The following is a 20,491-nucleotide window of genomic DNA, read 5'->3' on the forward strand; positions in this document are numbered from 1 at the left end:
TATATATAATGTAATGTGCATGTTTTTCAGGTCTTCAATGCCATCATTTTGTTTAAAGATATTTATATCAAACATATATATATATTTTAGTGATGATAAATGTAAGAATGATAACCAATTAAAATATTTTGAAAGTCATCTTTAAGTATTTTTTGACAGAACAAAACAGAACAGATAATTAACCAGTATAATAATCAAGTCCAGACTTTACCTTATGCCACAGCCAGTAGATTTGACCAGAATGTATCGCTAGAAACTACATTAGATTTAAGGACACAGAGCAAAGTTGATGATGTTAGAAGAATATCTGGTCCAGTTTTTCCAAGGTAAGTCCTGTCAATGTCAAAACAAATTACTTCTTCAAGAGTAGGTCTTCAAAATACTCCATATCAACATAGTATTCTATGTAGGATGTGTATATCTATGAAATCAAATCTCTCAAAAGGAGTTTTTTTTAACAGAAAATTATATATAAGGTAGACATCAATTAGACAGAAACCCAGCAATTTCAAAATGTCAAAACTTTAAGACTACTTTTGGGAAAAGGAAATTTCTCCTCAAGTTTTTAGCTCACCTGGCCCAAAGGGCCAAGTGAGCTTTTCCCATCACTTAGCGTCTGTCTTCCATCGTTAACTTTTACAAAAATCTTCTCCTCGGAAACAACTGGGCCAAATAAAATTAAACTTGACCACAATCATCATTGGGGTATCTAGTTTAAAAATTGTGTCCGGTGACCTGGCCAACCAACCAAGATGGCCGCCATGGCTAAAAATAGAACATAGGGGTAAAATGCAGTTTTTGGCTTATAAATCAAAAACCGAAGCATTTAGAGCAAATCTGACAGTGATATAGTGTTTATCAGGTTAAGATCTACTTGCCCTGAAATTTTCAGATGAATTGGACAACTGGTTGGTGGGTTGCTGCCCCTGAATTAGTAATTTTAAGGAAATTTTGCTGTTTTTGGTTATTATCTTGAATATTATTATAGATAGAGATAAACTGTTCACTGCAAAAATGTTCAGCAAAGTAAGATTTACAAATAGTCAACAGGACCAAAATGGTCAGTTGACCCCTTTAAGAGTTATTGACCTTTATAGTCAATTTTTAACCATTTTTCCTAAATCTATGTTATCTTGTACAAAAGTCTTCTCCTCTGAAACTACTGGGCAAATAAAATTAAACTTGGCCACAATCATCATTAGGTTATCTAGTTTAAAAATTGTGTCCGGTGACCAATGAACCAAGATGGCCGCCATGGCTAAAAATAGAACATAGGGGTAAAATGCAGTTTATGGCTTATAACTCAAAAACCAAAGCATTTAGAGCAATCTGATAGGAGTTGATAATGTTTATCAGGTCAAGATCTATCTGCTCTAAAATTTTGAGATGAATTGGACAACTGGTTAGTAGGTTGCCCCTGAATTGTTAATTTTAAGGAAATTTTGGCTTTTTTGTTATTATCTTGAATATTATTATAGATGGAGATAAACTGTAAACAGCAATAATTTACAGCAAAGTAAGACCTAAAAATAAGTCAACATGACCAAAATGGTCAATTGACTCCTAAGGAGTTATAACCCTTTATGGTAAATTTTTACTAACATTTTCCACTGAAACTACGTGGCCAAACCTTATAGATAGGGATAATTGTACACAGCAAGAATGTTCAGTAAAGTAAGATCTACAAACACATCACCATCACCAAAACACAATTTGTGTCCTTTGTTGAATATTCACATAGACCAAGGTGAGTGACACAGGCTCTTTAGAGCCTCTAGTTTTAATATTCAATGAAAAAAGTATATTCAGCATCATTACCCATTCTATTAATCTATCCTGCAGATGGCTATAATATCATTAACATTGACATTGCATTCTGGACCAGCATCCTCTCTTTAGTCAAGGATATTATTTATTAATATAACACTAAAAAAAATTGAGCCATAAAATGTTTGTATGTATACAAACTAATGACAGTGAATCCCTTATCTCCCTTTATACATAAGCATGCACCCAGTATATTGATGGAATATGTTGCATTTATATTCATGAGAAATACTTCCATTTATTTACAGAGAAAGGAACATACACCAACCACAACCACCTTCTGGGTCAGGAGCCTTACTCCCTAAGAGGCAGACTGTACAAGTGTCAGGTCCTACGCCAGGGCAACAGGTAATGTTTAACTGATTTTAACCAGGGAGTATTATAATGCAGACCTAGGCTAGCTGCTTTATTTATATAAAAAGTTTCCAATTACTTGGCTTTGAATTTTTATACTGTTTTGAATAATGATCATGTGAAACATTGTTTTCGTAATTGATTTGATGAACTGCATTTTATAATGATTGATAGGAATAGAAGAGCTAGTGTACCTCCAATTATTTTAAATATTAACCAATTCTGCATAAGAAGATTTTATGTAGTTCTTTATTTTTTCTAAACTGGAAATCTTCAAATATTTGAAAAGAAGAGCAACATGTTTCAACTTTATTAAAAAAAAGAAAATGTACAAATACTCATCAATATGCATTTGATTTAGCTTGATTTTTGATTTCAATGCAAATTGTTCCTAGGCTAGTGTTTTATGAGGATTGTTACATTTTAGGCTAGACATGTGCTTACACTGAGGACTGTACTGAATCCACAAAACAAATATAACAGAGATTCATTAAATGACAACTTTGGTATAGTGCTACCACTCATTCAACAGAGAAATAAATCAAAGGTTTGTTATACTGTAGTAGACATCTTTCTTGGTTCTTGTAACTTTGCATGCCAAGTCTGGTAAAAGTCAGGATTTATCATTATTTTATTGTAAATCAGGATAAGATATAAAGTTTGTTTTTACTCTTAGAAAAATACACTTTATTCTTTAAAAGATTTTATAAAAGTTCATTAGAAAATATGACATAATCATTGATGTGAACATCCTAAGAAATGTTTTGTAAAAATTAGAATATCAAATCAAAGAATTTGATCAAGTTATCACATAAGCAACACGACGGGTGCCGCATGTGGAGCAGGATCTGCTTACCCTTCCGGAGCACCTGAGATCACCCTAGTTTTTGGTGGGGTTCGTGTTGTTTATTCTTTAGTTTTCTATGTTGTGTCATGTGTACTATTGTTTTTCTGTTTGTCTTTTTCATTTTTAGCCATGGCGTTGTCAGTTTGTTTTAGATTTACGAGTTTGACTGTCCCTTTGGTATCTTTCGTCCCTCTTTGATCATTTTTTAAGTTAGTTGACTAAATATATAAGATATTTACATTTAATTCAAAACAAATAGGTCATTTGTTATCAATATGTATATATATATTAAGATTTTTTTGTATGTTCAATGATAATACATCTATGAGAGTTAAGAAGTAAAATAGAAATTAGTTTATTTTTATATACTGTGGATTCATTTATTTATGTGGATCGAGTAAACCTTGAATTATCGTGGATTTTTGATTTCGTGGTTTTGCCCATCTCTGCGGACGATAACAAAGCCTAAAAGAAATGTTATTTGTTGAACATTTTAAGTCGTGGTTCACCTGAACCAACAAAACCCACAAAACATGATATCCAACGAATAATAATAAACCCACAGTAATTGTTATTTTTCCTTTTTGCAGCAATTAGGTAAGACAGTTTTGGGTTCTACCATAGAACCATTAGCAGTATTGCCAAGAGCCAATAGAGTGGACACACAAGTAAGTTATATATTTGTTACAAGCAAAAGTAACCATATTTATATACATCATCTTTCAACACATGCTTAAATATAAAAAAAAAAATGTGGTATGATTGCCAAGGAGACAACTCTTAACAAGAGACCAAATGACACAGAAATTAACAACTATAGATCACCATATTGCCTTCAACAATGAGCAAAGCCCAGACCACATTGTCAGGCCCCAAAGAAACAAATGTTAAACAATTCAAACGAAAAAATTAACAACCTAATTTATGTACAATGGATGATAAACAAATATTTTACACTGCAACAAACAACAACTATTCAATTACAGGCTCCTGGCTTGTGATAGACACATAAATAATTCAATGTCATGCAGATATAAAACAGGATATAAATATCAGCTGTCACATGATAACTAAGGTATGTGTCTCAAGTTGATGCACTGAGGATAAGATTTTGACCATAATTCTTCTGCCTAAGCATCATTTTGATGGCAATAGAACTGTTTTTATTATCAAGCAGATTGATTCTAATTCCACCAAGAATTGATGGAATTATATAAAAAATATTTAAAGGGAACTAGATTTCGTCCCTTAAAAGGCACTGTATTTCACAGACAAAATTGTTAACAAGATATGAATGACCAAGTGAAGGTTAAATCAATAAGAAAACTAACTACATTAAAAAGTTTACTATAAAAATCTGACTATTTTTAATGTACCATTTTAATCATAACTTTTTTATAGCTTGCCCCACCCGCCATAACAGAAGACGATGCCAGAAGGGGTATACTGAGTCTGATAGAGAGAGGTCTGATACCTCCAGCAGCACAGCTAACATTAGATCCATCTCCTGTCAAAAACAGATTAGCCACTCTTCATGATCCCGTGGACAGAACTAAACCACCCCAACAAGCAGGTATACATCTTAGAAACAATCATTTACAAACAGCATTTTATTCTGTTATTACTGATTGATATTAGTTTCTCCTGTGTGTTAGAGATTTAATAGATATATATATTCTAGAAAAAATGCCAAAAAGAAGAAGAAATTATAAATATATTCTAGAAAAATTCAAAAAAGAAGAAGACATTTTAATTAGGACGTCTTTCTTTTTGTTTTATTCTGGTCCATTCCAAATAAAACCAAATACTTGAAAATTAGATCCTTTGCTGCAAGCAACATTTATAAGTAAGAGCAGACTGTTCTTCCCAGTGTGGAAATAATATGGCCAGGTAGGGTGACATGTCCAGCTGTGAACTGTTACCTTGTGAACTAGAAAGTTAAAATTCTTGCATATATAAAGTCCTTCTTGTACAAAACAAGGTTTACATTCAAATTACCATATCATATCCTTGACTTTTCCACCTTCCCAAGTCATTCATTCTTTTTGGTTGGGTACCTGAGCAGTATGCAGTGATCATTTCTCAACAGATAATAGATATATACATAAAATGTTAAGACAACAGCACACATTTTATGTTTAGATTGGTTAATCAGTGGTTAACATTTTTCTCCACTCTGTTTTAAAGACTCTATTCAAAATGAAAAACTTGACAGAAAAATGAGTCTTCATTCCTGCCAAATATGATTATTTATTTATTTTGAATAAAAATGAAAAATGTATCAATTTGTCTTCTTTACTCTAGAACCTGTTACTACTCTAGCTGGTGTTAGGTTAGATGTTAGTACAAAGGGAAGTTCTCAGTCAGATAATATCACCAGGATGCCTGTTGTCCCGCCACATCCTAAATCAGCTGGTAGTACAGAGACCAGAACACCATCAGCCAAGTCCAGGGCTACCACCACCACCATACCAATGGTCAAGACCCCGGCTACAATGAAGACATATGAAATGGTGTACACACAACCAATGGTAGGTAGAAGTCTTTGTCTCTTAGACTTCATATTTGTATCAAATCAACATAAATGTGTTTGGCTTGTATACTCAAATTCATCTTAGGTCATATGCAATATTTTTTAAAATGAATACATATATTCATTTTTTTTCAACAAATAAGGTATACAGAACACTTATCAATGTTCCCTTAACAAAATATTCATACAAAAAATCCCCAAAAACCTAGCATTGTTTATGTCCCCATGATACACTTCTTTATTTTTCATGCTATGAATTTATGCCCCCTTTTTTGGTTAGAATTGGTAGGCAAGTCATTTAAAAATTCATCCTGCATTTGTCAGAAGTTTTTCAACAGCCTCACATGATTGTATTTATAATTTTACAGTATTATTTTTTCGAAATTATAAAGGTTGTATTGGTAGCATTTATGAAATAGTTGAATTGTACATGTTGGAGAAATGTTGCATATTATCTTTAAGTTTCTATAATCATCATATAACCATCGTAGAGATTGAGTTTTTGAATTGAATGGATAGATTGCTAACTTTTAATTTGCTGTGGTTTTAAAAAACAATTGATGTTTACTATGTATATTAATGATTTTCTATTGTTACTTGAAAATGCTGTTGATTCCCTGTCTCTGTTTTAAATGGTAAAATATTCTTCAGGTGTTTTCATTTTTAAACCAAATGATCTGGAAAAGATAATATTTTATTTACTTCACAAAAAGTAACAAAACGTTGCTCATGTATCTTTTCATAATCTTTTGAAATAAATCTTAAAGAAAAATTATTTTAATAAGATTTCTACTATTCAATTGCCTGTTCTAATTTTAGAGTCGATATTATGGGGTAAGATACACAGAACAACCCTTTATCACACTACTGTTATTCATTGTTTATTGACATCACAGATTAACCTTATGTGACCTTTCTGCACTCTTTATACTTAATATGAATGTTTATTTGTCTTCTGCTTTAATACAATATCTTTTCCTTTGAGAAAGTCTATCTCTTGCTAGGTAAATTATGCAGCTAGACAGAATTTTTCATTTTATAGGTAAAGCTGTTCATGTTTATAATTGATAGATTTGTTGGTAGACTTCATTGTATAGAGATTCAACTTTGATGCAGTATTTCTCCCCCTTAGACCGTGAAATTTCAAATTTTAAAAAGCAAGTGGTCTATTTAATTTTTATTTAATTTTCAAAAGAAGAAAAATATTTAAATAATGTGATACCATATAGTATGAGCTTCAGTTTTATGAAACCTAAAAAATATTAAGACAATATGTTAACAAACTTTAACTTTCCCTTTCTTCATCATGACTGATTAACAAACTTTTGTTCCTGAGACTTGATAGATTTTCTCTTGCAGTTACAACTACAGATAATTTGTATAACAGTAAAATAGCTGATAACTAAAGAATCACATTTTATTATCCAAACTGAAAAAAGTAAATTAGCTAAGAACTTAGGAAATCTATTATAAAGGTTTTAAAATAGTCAAACAAATTCATAGATCTGTTAATGTCAGAGTTAAAATTACCTAATGGAGACAATTTGAAGGAAAGTTAAAATGAAATATTATAGCTATCTTATGGTATTTCTAAACATCTTCATCTCAGTAGTATTAGTTATATATATCCATATTTATTATTTGTTGTATTTTCAGCCAGGGACAACACCACAATTGGTACATAAATACTTTTTCTATCAGGGTTTGGTTTGCACCTGTATAGATATATATCACCCTGTAGGGGGTAGTACATGTAGTTCGTAGTTTATCTCCTGTGCTTACATGGTGCATTCTTCCTTTGCATCTTTCTCTTTACTTATTCAGGAAATATTCTGAAGTTTCATATTTGAGATATGTTATGAAAAGGTAATGGTTGGTAAAGGAAAATGAGTATGTGCATGATTCTATTTAAAGATTGACTGAACAATCTTTGATTCCTATAGCTTATATATTTAAAATATTGATGCAGTTTTAATATTGCCAATGATAAATATGTGATGCACATTATTAGAAAGAGAAATTTTGCATATGATATAACCCAGACTTTTAGAGTAATATCCCCTTATCCTTTCCCTTTTCTATTAGAATTCCCCATCCTGTAAAAATTTTACAAGTCTGGTACATGTGTACTTTAGATTAACTTACCCTTTTTGTATATTGAAGAAGCAGACTACAATATAACGTACAATTTTTTCTATCTCTGTTGTCAGCAAAAAATATTTGTCATGATTATTGATCAATAACTAAGTTTGATTTTAAGGTTTTATGTTTATAATTGTAATATTTTAAGATAAATATAAAAGTAAGGAGATGTGGTATGAATGCCATTGAGACCATTATTCACTAAAGGTCAAGTTATGTGGATGTAAGTAAAACCTCAATTCAAACAACAGCTTATAGATAGACTTGACTTCTGCTTCAGTACATGAATTAATTGAAGGTTATTTTTGGTTATCCACATTATGATTCTGTTTTTTTTAAACCTGAGAGGTTGGTTCAATTTACTCTATATTCTTTAAGATTATTACCTTACAGCTTAGCACGAAAAATTTCAAGGTTGATGTTTTCCTACATAGACTGCCATCATATTGAAATTCATATAACTGTACTACAATATCAATATTCTGTAATTCTTTCATAGATACATCTTGTATCCAGAATGAAGGGATTGAGAAGTTTTTATTGGCTTGGTTGAATATTCTCTAAAAATCTTCTACAGAATATAATTATTCAATAGTTATTTTGTTTAAGTTGTAGGTTGACCCCAGGAGAGAAAACTATTTTTTTTTTTACAAATACTTGAAGCACACTTGAATATCATCAATTTCAGATTCATATTTTAATTGAGTATTTTTATTGGTTTAGTTACAGCTTGGACCATGCAGTTTGAAATGGTTAGCCCACTTAGGTGTAGCAGTTATAGTGCGACCTCTGTATTGTAAAGACACACTGTTTAATGTATTTCACATCAGTTATTTTTTTCCAGCATGACAAATGGCATGTTTTGATTATTTCAAATCTCAGTCATAGCATGATGTGAAAACTTCTCTTTAAAGTTTTAACATTTAGACTTTTGAATGTTTCACTTATTCAAAGCCATCATGTTACAATTGGCAACTGTAATACAATGGAGACTGAATACAATTTATGTCAGGATTTATTGTTTCATTGATTACAGTTATTTTATGTTTTATTATTTCATGGTAATAATATACTGGCTTATATTCAAGATTAATCATTTTACATCTTTTTTTTTTTGTTACATTCCATATGAAGTTCTTTTAATACATTTTTTTTTTTCAAGGTAGTTTTTTTTTATGAAGTTGAAGTCCAATCTAGTTTCTCTAGAGTTATACCTCCCATTTTAGACATTTTCTGATGACAGATCTTACAAAGCTTGTGTAGGAAATTTCTACATACAAATTGGTTTTCTAGTTCCAAACGCTGTGATTGTATTATTCATACTCATTCATTGTGTATTAAAGTATTTTTTAAATTGTTTATTTTGTTGTGCTATAAAATATCTTGCCCATAAAATATGAAAACAAACATAATTTTGCTATAATGACCTACTCCTGAATAAAATACCCTTTGTAAAACTCTAGGAAGGTGAAGTAATTTATAAGGAATGTGCTTATTCTATCAGCTATCACAGTTTGTTTCTACACGGTTGTATTTGACGTAAGGATTGCACAAGTACACTAGTCTGAAAGTTGAATATTGTCTCTTGTATCTTATTCTTTATTCTGTTATAATATTCAAAGAATTATTTCATATTCAACAAAAAGTTTCTTCTTGCAAATAATATCTTGTCAACAATATTTATGATTGAATGAACATAAAAATTAGATATAAAATATTCTGTTGCAATCTATTATTTTAATTAGAAGAAAAAAGATCTACGTTTATATATTTGTGATTGATTCTGTCAACTTTATTATTCATTGTTTCCATGTCCAACAGCTGATGTTATATTGTACATAGTATACTTGTGAAAAGTTTGTATATCGATGTCTTTATTATGTTTTTATTTGATTTTAGCCTCCCCCTACTACTCCAGCCAGTGGAGACCAAAAACAGATTATGCACAGATTTGCTATACAGAATGGAAAGATTCGAGACACATCAGCAGATTTTATGTCATTTAAACAGCATTATTGCTTGTCATGGGGCAGGTTAGTGGAATAAGTTGCTTACATCCTATTCATTTGATCCCTGGATAGTTATCTCATTGGCAATCCTACCACACTTCTCACTATATTGAAACAACAATAGATTATAAACATATTTTTTTCCAACATGGATTTGAGGTTCCATGCTAGAATCACAGGACAAACATGTCTTCCTAAGCATAAAGAAAATTTATCTCTTCTTATGAATAACAACTATTGTTGAATGAAATAAATAGACAATTACAGAATAAGCATTCAAAAAAATGAAAAAAACAAATTTGTTCAACAATTGACTTAATAACAATACATTTATTTACATCATTATATTTTGTTTCAAAATGCCAGATTAAGATCAGTCAATACAAGGGAAATAATTTAATCTACCCCATAGTAAACTCTCTATTACCCTTCATAGAGATGCTTGATCAAGTGTTTGCTTTATTGAATACGGGTGGTTGTTATGTACCAATCAATCTTATTTATCGCTTTTAATCTAGAATTTAATAGACATTTTTTAAATAACAGAATATTTAGTATAATAAATTAATGAATACATGAACTTTCATTGCAACCAATGTAATTATATATTTTAACTTCTTTATTTGTATGTATATTTCAGCATTGTAACTATGATGGGACATCTACTAAGATTACTGAACAAATACATGATTCCTATTGCATTTATCAATGGTGATAGGTAAGACAGTTTCTTTATGATTTTTATCCTTCCTACAAAGAGCTTTTTTACTATAGAAATAACAGTGTACAAATAATCTTTTATGTCACTAATTTTGTAAATTATATATCTTATCAAACATTGATCATGATTGCAAAAAAATAAGTATGTTTTTTCTAAAAAAAAAAATGTACTTTTAATATATCAATGAAGTACTCACAAAGGGCCAACAGAGCGTACATAGAGTTAAAAAACACCCATTGATTTGTATTCATTTTAGATAATGTTGAGGTCAAAATTTATTAGCATACATTGAATAAAATAGAATTGTAACTGGAATATGAAAAGCAGCCTGCACACGCTTTGTGCAAATTCAAAAGTGATCAAGAGCGCTTGTGATAAAACAAAGACTGTAATTAACAATCTGATTGGATAATTTAAATAAATCAAGAATAATGATTGGCTAGCATCCTAGATACCAACCATACCAATTAGTAAAAGATTAGGGCTGCAGAAATTATGATTTCCAATCATGATTGGATAAAAGGAACTTCCTGGATACAGTAATTAATTAAGTAAGCAAATGCTATGTTCAAGTTCCCTCTGTATTAATACTTTATTTAATAAAAATAAGCACCAAAACTTTTTACTTTCAGGAAGAACATTTTTATTGCAACCAATGTAATAAGTTTCCTAAATTTTGAATTAAATGACACATCATAACTTAATGATTTATTGAATCCTTAGGTTTGCTATGATACAGCCAAACCAAATATAAAAGACGTTTAAAAGAACAGTCTATCACTGTATGCAGGAATAAAATCTGGTAGCAACTTAGGCCTAGTAAATGTAAAATCTGCAACAACCATGGTTTGACAGGATAATTTTGTCTAATAAACTGTTATTATTATTATTTCAGACTGGCAGATTTGGCATTGGAGTTTGAGTTAGAGAAAGCTCCATCAATCAGAGAAATTCTGTCTGTTGTCATCAACAGAGATGATGTGGAGAATATAATAAACAAACCAGTAAGATAATATTGATTACCTGTCAGGATTACCCATATATTCCTCAATACAACAGATGCACTTTTATTTGACAATCTTGAATAAAACACTGCATACAACTGTATAAGGATCTAGATAGGACTTCAACACTTCTGTGTTCTTAATTTTGTAGGCCAATTTTCTCTTCTTTTATTTTTTGGCATACTTATCTGTATTTTGTAAACACCATCAGACCCTTATATATATGCATATTTCATAAATATATGTATATTTAATTATGCCCCACCTACGATAGTAGAGGGGCATTATGTTTTCTGGTCTGTGCCTCCGTTCGTTCGTCCATCTGTGCGTCCGTTCGCTTCAGGTTAAAGTTTTTGGTCAAGGTATTTTTTGAAAAAGTTGAAGTCCAATCAACTTGAAACTTAGTACACATGTTCCCCATGATATGATCTTTCTAATTTTAATGCCAAATTATAGTTTTGACCCCAATTTCATGGTCCACTGAACATAGAAAATGATAGTGCGAGTGGGGCATCCGTGTACTATGGACACATTCTTGTTTTTCTTTAAATTACTTTTCCAATATTACATTTTCATACATCAGACATTTGGATGGTTGCCTGCTCAAAATTGGTCCATTCTATTTCAACATTTATTGGAAGCTTTAAAATCTGCATGATAATATGATTGGAAGTTATTGTACATCCACCTACAATCATGACATACCTGCCACTGTTTTTTAGGGAAGACAATATAGAAGTTCATCAGGACAGGATATTGCAGCAACTAGAATACAATCAGCGTGGAGAATGTTCAGGGACAGATCAGAGTATCTGGAATACAGGAGAAAGAAATGGGCAGCTGGTGTCATCGCCATCTCATGGATCATGCATATCAAAATGTCTAAGGTTCGGGAACAACTTCACCAAACCAGAGATGATAACCTTGAAGCTTTCAGAAGAAGGGCAAAGGTCAGTTACATATTAGCAGTACTTTATAGCGTTCTCATGTTATCTTGTTTTCAATAGAAATTTCATAATTTAAAACATAAATAGGAGATTCAGGGTTTTTTTATTATGTTGACTTTGTCTTCTTGTTAATATTTCAAGTAGACTGGAATTATTTTCAAATAAAAAAGGGTTTGACTGAACTTTGTATTCTGCCATATTTTATGCATGTATCTGATAAGCAATAAAAAAAAAAAATTGCAGTATGAAATAAAAATACTTTTATATTATTTTTTTCTATCTTTCAGAAATTTGCAATGTCTTGGGATCGCATCAAGAATTCCAGGAGAGTTATTATACACATTCCTTCTCTTGGGTTGTCACAAGATATCAGAGATAATATCAATGACTTTGCAATCAGACAGAATACACAAATGGCTCGGTTGTGTGATATTAGAGGTATCTATATACAATTTTTGAAATCTCTATTTAAATTTTCAGTGAACTTTATTTTATGAAAATAAAGAGATGCAGTATGATTGAAGATAGCCCATTGTCGGTAATTTTAATATATTTTGGGGGAAAACATTTCTTAGTTAGAAAAAAAAGTTTAATTAAAGAAGCACAGTGTAAATCATGTTGCATTTTTATGCCCCTCCTGCAAGTCCCATTTTGGTTTTAAAAGTAAGCTTTAGTGCACAGGGCATTCATGTCATCTTTTATTTGTTAAAAGCTTAACAATGAACCAAAATACAAGAAAAAAATCAAAAGAAGGACTTGCCAGACATATTATTCCAAAACAATAATAGAGAAATTATTTTCCTAACTCAGACTGATGGCCGTTTAGACAAGCAAATGTAATTCATCAAAGGTAGTTTTAGTCTTTAATTATAGTAATTGATTTCTGTTTCAGATCCCAATGTAGATGTGATTTATGTATCTCCTGTTCCCATACACGATGAGACAGAGCAGTATTATTCCAAACTTCTGGGTCTGAAGCATGCAGTAGATAGTGGAGAAGTGGAGGATCAAGCTAATATGGGGGAGAGATATCATGTTATCATGCCAGAGGCTATAAATAGCTTCCAGGTAAACACTTTAATCAAAATCAATCTGATTCCATCCACATTCTGTCTATGCATACTGAGATTACAAACATATCCACAGTAAATTAATTTCTTAATGATTAATCAGAAGATGTCCCTACCTATTTATATGTATAACTCTCTAAGTAATTACTGAAACAAAGTGTAAAGGTGGTCTAAAACAGTATAAACTTAAGAATAAATATATTTATTGTAATATTGTATTTGAAATATTTTTATATGTTTTATTATATGTTTGAAAAAAAATCTATTTCAGACTGCAACAGGTGTTAGTATCTATTTCACTTTGCATTTGGGTTGTTTCATTAAAACATGGATAATACAAAGGGGAGGCACTATAGGAATGGGGTAACCATCTATAACTATAAGGAGATCATTTTAAAACTTTACAAAAACACAGATGAGATTTTGAAGTGCCTTTCCTTGATCCCATTCATTTTTATATGTAACATCCTTTCTATGTTTATATTATAATTATTATGTTTATTACTATTTAAGTATTCTTGTAATTGTTATTTGTTTAAAATTAGTTGTGAATGATTTCCATAATTGATGAATAATTTAGTTTGACATGCATTTGCGTGATTAACTGAATTGCTGAGTATGTTGCTTTCATGATACATTATAGAATATAAAGGTACTTATAAGATAATATCAGTATATTAATGATATAGTACCTTAATTATCCCCTTTCAATCATGTATTTATAGGAATGCAAAAGGTAACAAAGCTTTAATATGCATTTTTTTACAAGGAAGAAAGGCATATATATAATTTATATAAAGGCTAAAACTAATATAATGAGGAGGACTTATAAATATATGTTCATTGGAACAAATAGATAATTATGGTTTAAAATTTGGTTTCCATCAAGCACGTTATGTAACTTATACACACTGCTTATTACCACCAAACACAGATCATGTTTGGATATTGAAGGCTTCACTTTTGCCTGTCTCCAGTTATGTCCCTTTATGAATGGAAACTTTTCTTAATTTTATGTTTCCGCTCTCTAACTTTAGTTTGCCTCTTCCAAATTTTATGAAACATATATACACAATTCTTATTACCCCCAAACACGAATCAAACTTAAATTTTAGTTTGGTCAATTTCACTTTTCTTGAGTTTTGTTCCTTTTCCATTTAAAAAGAAAAGATCATTTTCACTGATCTAGTTTTGTTCTTTTGTGCATTTAGATACTGTAAATTCAGAAATTATTGCGTGCATTTATTATTGCCATTTTGTCATTTTACACTTGAATGCGATTTTAATTTTTACGATTTTTAGAAAAGTCATGCTTAATTCAGTTAAAATATTACAAAATGTGAGTTTTAATTATTGAGTTTACAACTCAGTCGCATTATTCGCAATAATAAAAACCTCGCAATAATTTCTGAATTTACAGTAGCAAATTTATGAATTTACAGTATATTTACAATCATGGCATCTCTGTCCCATGGAGACATTCTTCTTTTATTTATTGATTGTTATACCTGTCAAATTCTTTGTGGAACTATAAAACTTTGTAATCAAAATACCTGCATTCCTACATGGCAATATTGATTTCAACAGTTTTTACTTTTACTTTTTACCTTGTGTATCAATCAGAAAAGAATAATATTTTTAAGAAAAAGAACACTTAATTTTACATAACTGCAAATTTGCATCTCTATGTTTTTAACTTTTCAGGGTCACAGATTTTGTTTGTCATCACTTCTGAAGTACAGTCCAAGAGCTTTAAGAAGAATAAAAACATTAATTAAAGGACGAGAAGCTTACATTGTAACTGGTGTACCACACAAGGATGACTTAGCTATAGCAGACTTTTTAGATGTTCCTATCTTAGCTCCAGAGCCTGAAGTAGCACATCTATACTCCACTAAATCAGGGTGTAAACGTATCTTTGCCAGTGCCAATGTAGAAATGCCTCCAAGTGAATATGATGTTTATAGTCTGGGTCAGGTAAGATTTTATATTGACTCAAAACAATATTCAGAATATTTATTTTTTATCTGACAGATTAATTTAATGATAAATAAAAATCGATATTAGAAATTTAAATGTTAATCTTTATGTCACATCTGGCTTTTGAGAAGCAAAAAGAAAAGTTTCAAATAACCAACAAACATCAAAAGTTATAAATTATAATTTTTTAACTCTACTTAGAGTCATTGTAACTTTGATAATCTTCACTTAGGCTCACTTGTATGGAATAATACATACAAACTCATCAATAAGAAATGTTTTTTTGAACACAACCAGTGTTGTTACTTTGGTGCTGATTGTGAATTCAAAAGATAAGACAATGCAGCTATAAAGGATAATATTGCCAAATTAGTGATTCTGTCTTCAAACAGACTAGTTTTAATTTAAGTATGGGAACTTTCTGAAGCAGTTTGAATCTGATTGTCAAGAATTCATTAGATGCCTTGAATACAACAAACTTGTATATGTAAGATAGGTGTGTTTTTTTCCAGTTACATGAAAGTTTAGCCCAGTTAGTTACAGAGAATCTGACAGTACGTAGATGGTTATTTAAATTGGACGATGAGTTCGATGGACGAGGGATAGCTTATTGTGATATTGCAGACCATTTACAGTGTTATCCCTGGGCATTAAAAGAATCCAGAAGATATGGTGATAAATGGGACCGTAAATGGGCTCAGGTTAGTGTACAATCACATAACTTATGATTTCTCTGTCACAAGAATTGCTTAGAGAGTATTTTTATTCTTTGAAGGAAACAGTTTCAATATATTTCATGGTTCAATAAAACCACAACACATAAAAAAACTAGATTCATTGATTTGAACTATTCCAAATTTGAAATCACAAATTTAAAAACTACTGAACCAATAGGTTGCAGGGGTACCATAATTAACTTCTACTTGGCAGCCACACAGGTGAAAGTAAGGGGTTGCAATAATGCTTTTCATGTGATATACTTGCCTAATTTTAAGCTGATATGACTAAATTTTCAAACACTTGTTGGTGATCATTTTAACCAAGGTTGAATGTTTGAGCATATTTTTTTGTTGAAAATAGGAATCAATAATCAGTTGGATGTGCAATGCATAATCTTGGCCAGCATAAATTTTGATACAATACAGATTTTTTAGCTCACCTGGCCCGAAGGGCCAAGTGAGCTTTTCTCATCACTTTGCGTCCGGCGTCTGTCGTCGTCGTCCTGCGTCCGGCGTTAACTTTTACAAAAATCTTCTCCTCTGAAACTACTGGGCCAAATTTTACCAAACTTGGCCACAATCATCATTAGGGTATGTAGTTTAAAAATTGTGTCCGGTGACCGGCCCAATCAACCAAGATGGCCGCCATGGCTAAAAATAGAACATAGGGGTAAAATGCAGTTTTTGGCTTATAACTCAAAAACCGAAGCATTTAGAGCAAATCTGACATGGGGTAAAATTGTTAATCAGGTCAAGATCTATCTGCCCTGAAATTTTCAGATGAATCGGACAACCCATTGTTGGGTTGCTGCCCCTGAATTAGTAATTTTAAGGAAATTTTGCTGTTTTTTGGTTATTATCTTGAATATTATTATAGATAGAGATAAACTGTAAACAGCAATAATGTTTAGCAAAGTAAGATTTACAAATAAGTCAACATGACCGAAATGGTCAGTTGACCCGTTTAGGAGTTATTGCCCTTTATAGTCAATTTTTTACCATTTTTCGTAAATCTTAGTTGTGTTTTACAAAAATCTTCTCCTCTGAAACTGCTGGGCCAAATTAAACCAAACTTGACCACAATCATCATTGGGGTATCTAGTTTAAAAATTGTGTCCGGTGACCTGCCCAACCAACCAAGATGGCCACCATGGCTAAAAATAGAACATAGGGGTAAAATGCCGTTTTTGGTTTATAACTCAAAAACCAAAGCATTTAGAGCAAATCTGACTCGGTGTTAAATTGTTCATCAGGTAAAGATCTATCTGCCCTGAAATTTTGAGAGGAATCCGACAACCCATTGTTGGGTTGCTGCCCCTCAATTGGTAATTTTAAGGAAATTTTGCTGTTTTTGGTTATTATCTTGAATATTATTATAGATAAAGATAAACTGTAAACAGCAATAATGTTCAGCAAAGTAAGATTTACAAATAAGACAACATGACCGAAATGGTCAGTTGACCCGTTTAGGAGTTATTGCCCTTTATAGTCAATTTTTTACCATTTTTCGTAAATCTTAGTAATGTTTTACAAAAATCTTCTCCTCTGAAACTATTGGGCCAAGTTAATTATGGGTAGAGATAATTGTAAGCAGCTAGAATGTTCAGTAAATTAAGATGTACAAACACATCACCATCACCAAAACACAATTTTGTCATGAATCAATCTGCGTTCTTTGTTTAATATTCACATAGACCAAGGTGAGCGACACAGGCTCTTTAGAGCCTCTAGTTTAGCAATAACCAGTGAAATGAGTGCAAATATCATACTCACTTTGCCTGGTGTAGTGTACCCTTTGTTGCATTTATTCTTTTGGTATTTGATTGTAATACTAGCTTATTGTATTTTAGGAAGCTGCTTATATTAAGATACATGCAGAAATCCCAGAGGTGCTAGCCACACATGCAAAGCCAGTAAATACAAAATTATATCCTACATGGGATTCTTTCCTTGATGCATTCCTTAGTCAAGGTAAGCTCTAAAGATGTACAAAAATGTACAAATTGAGAACATTATATTTATCGCTTTAGATTAATGCCTAAACAATTGAATGATTGATTGATAATTGGTCCTAAACACTCAGTTGGAAATTATTCATGAATGTTCAGGACAAGCATAAATGAAGTATAAAGAAAAGATTGAGTGTTGTAGTATTGATATAAATATATATATCAGATTAGTGTTATCTTGATGTCTGTCAGATCTGCGATAGGAGGTAGATTTGTATCACTTTGTCAATTATGATTTCGAATTCAAGAAGCCCAAAAAAAAGTACTGTACTTTTGGGGTCTTACTGATCATAGAAGTTTGTTGGTAAAATTTTCATCATCACAAGAAAGGACAACAAACACAGTACTATCTTGATTTTTGTAGTTAGTTGGTTACTAGAATGTCAAGGTTAGATCCACTCAGAATGTGCATATGTTATACTTATTTTCCAGGTGGGGTGATAGAAGCTTGTCCTCCATCAGACACAACAACAACAATATCAGTAGATATGTTAATAGAACCAACAGGAAAATTCAATATAGTATGTCTAGGTGATCAAATTCATGCAGACACGCCTTTCAGTTGCTGGGGTGTGTCCATACCACAGTCTTCTATAGAACCTGATGATTTAAACGTTGCTTGTAAAAGAGTGGCTGAAGCATGTAAATCCAGGGGTATTCTGGGACATTTCTGTGTAGACTTCATCACATTTATTGATCCTAAAACAGTAAGTGGTTATCAAATTTTAATTGTTAAAGTGATGATTCAAAGGACCTATTTTACCAGTGTCATACATAGAAACATATAAACAATACAAGTTTAAACACTAAAACAGTCTCAACTTTAAGATTCTACTTATAAACAATATAAATTTTATTTTATTTTATTAATCATATATAAATAATCAAAACGATAATGATATGTAAAACAAAACCAAACAAATTCATGGTTTATTTTTTTATTTTTTCAGGAAACCCAGAAGTTATGGGCCTTGGACCTAAGTTTACACTTTAGTGACAGTCTGTCTATGTATCAGTTAATGCAGTACGTCAGTAATGGTGCTCTGGATACTACTACTCATGAATTCAATGTTCCAGCACCTAAATCAGATAGTACAAAACGAAGAAGGAGAAGGCTAGCAGGAGAAAAAGAAGAGGTCAGTCATTGTTATGTTCTTGGCTAAACATCTTATTATTCCTTTTTGTTTATAAATTTCTTGAGTGGTCATTGATTTATTCTTAATGAAATATCTCAGTGATCTCAGTGCATATTCACTGTTAAAACAACTAATTTGTTTTTTGTTTTATTATTGATAAAAGAACTTAATTTTGTTTTTTGTAAAAATTTTAATAAGCACAAAGTTTTTTGAAAGGTATAAATTCTTTCTAGAGAAATATCTTGTTTTTATGTATATTTTGAACCTTTTTAAATTTTTTAAATTGAGTTGGAAGGTCACACTACCAAACTTTATCACCATTTTGTTTAATTTTTTATTTGCATGTTATTTTAGGCCCCACCAAACACAAGTAGATATGGAGTTATGAGTACAAAGCTATTACACACCAACTTAGCAGTGGTACATTACAGTGTGTTCTTCCAGATGTGTAGAGCTCATGGTATAGGCTATGATATTAAGGTAAATTATTCACACAAACTTAGCAGTGGTACATTACAGCGTGTTCTTCCAGATGTGTAGAGCTCATGGTATAGGCTATGATATTAAGGTAAATTATTCACACAAACTGAGCAGTGGTACATTACAACGTGTTCTTCCAGATGTGTAGAGCTCATGGTATAGGCTATGATATTAAGGTAAATTATTCACACAAACTTAGCAGTGGTACATTACAGTGTGTTCTTCCAGATGTGTAGAGCTCATGGTATAGGCTATGATATTAAGGTAAATTATTCACACAAACTGAGCAGTGGTACATTACAACATGTTCTTTCAGATGTGTAGAGCTCATGGTGATAGCCATGATTTAAATTTAAATTATGGTGCTATTCCTGAAAAAGAGATTTAATTTTTAATTGAAAGAATTTTCTAGTTTGAATTTTTAAATGGACTTCTAAAATTTAGATAAAAGACGTTGAAGACAGTAGAAAAGATATTACTTCTGATATTTTTTATTTTATTGCCAAAAAATCATTATAATTAAAATACTTGTTCTGAAGAATCACAACTGAAGCTATTTGACTACATGTATTACATTGTGTATGTAGGTGAGATTTTTCTTGTAATTGACTTTATGGTTACTAAATATATATTTCAGGAAAAACAAGGCACAGTGTTCACATTGATAGATAATACAAAGAGAGAAAGATTAGGAATGTTGTAAGTTTATTGAA

The 20,491-nt window shown here is 31.1% G+C and overlaps 1 protein-coding gene across 7 annotated transcripts in view; it reads left to right on the forward strand.

Annotated features, from left to right (window-relative positions):
- LOC134714671 (IQ domain-containing protein H-like) overlaps nucleotides 1-20,491 on the forward strand; it is a 36,613-nt gene that overhangs the window by 6,815 nt on the left and 9,307 nt on the right. Inside the window, exons 3-24 of one of the 7 annotated variants that reach the window (XM_063576122.1) lie at nucleotides 160-326; nucleotides 2,076-2,175; nucleotides 2,609-2,728; nucleotides 3,619-3,696; nucleotides 4,430-4,601; nucleotides 5,333-5,559; nucleotides 6,381-6,395; nucleotides 7,218-7,238; nucleotides 9,603-9,736; nucleotides 10,353-10,430; nucleotides 11,329-11,437; nucleotides 12,160-12,387; nucleotides 12,672-12,822; nucleotides 13,277-13,452; nucleotides 13,726-13,737; nucleotides 15,159-15,431; nucleotides 15,947-16,135; nucleotides 18,004-18,124; nucleotides 18,595-18,869; nucleotides 19,113-19,298; nucleotides 19,653-19,778; nucleotides 20,416-20,477. In XM_063576122.1, coding sequence (XP_063432192.1) covers nucleotides 160-326; nucleotides 2,076-2,175; nucleotides 2,609-2,728; nucleotides 3,619-3,696; nucleotides 4,430-4,601; nucleotides 5,333-5,559; nucleotides 6,381-6,395; nucleotides 7,218-7,238; nucleotides 9,603-9,736; nucleotides 10,353-10,430; nucleotides 11,329-11,437; nucleotides 12,160-12,387; nucleotides 12,672-12,822; nucleotides 13,277-13,452; nucleotides 13,726-13,737; nucleotides 15,159-15,431; nucleotides 15,947-16,135; nucleotides 18,004-18,124; nucleotides 18,595-18,869; nucleotides 19,113-19,298; nucleotides 19,653-19,778; nucleotides 20,416-20,477 — 3,020 coding nt within the window. Of the gene's footprint in view, nucleotides 1-159; nucleotides 327-2,075; nucleotides 2,176-2,608; nucleotides 2,729-3,618; nucleotides 3,697-4,429; nucleotides 4,602-5,332; nucleotides 5,560-6,380; nucleotides 6,396-7,217; nucleotides 7,239-8,426; nucleotides 8,520-9,602; nucleotides 9,737-10,352; nucleotides 10,431-11,328; nucleotides 11,438-12,159; nucleotides 12,388-12,671; nucleotides 12,823-13,276; nucleotides 13,453-13,725; nucleotides 13,738-15,158; nucleotides 15,432-15,946; nucleotides 16,136-18,003; nucleotides 18,125-18,594; nucleotides 18,870-19,112; nucleotides 19,299-19,652; nucleotides 19,779-20,415; nucleotides 20,478-20,491 lie in introns of all 7 variants that reach the window. The other 6 variants (XM_063576124.1, XM_063576123.1, XM_063576119.1 and 3 more) reach the window with 6 other exon arrangements.

This window comes from Mytilus trossulus, chromosome 4 (genome assembly GCF_036588685.1).
Source record: "Mytilus trossulus isolate FHL-02 chromosome 4, PNRI_Mtr1.1.1.hap1, whole genome shotgun sequence".
NCBI lineage: Eukaryota > Metazoa > Mollusca > Bivalvia > Mytilida > Mytilidae > Mytilus > Mytilus trossulus.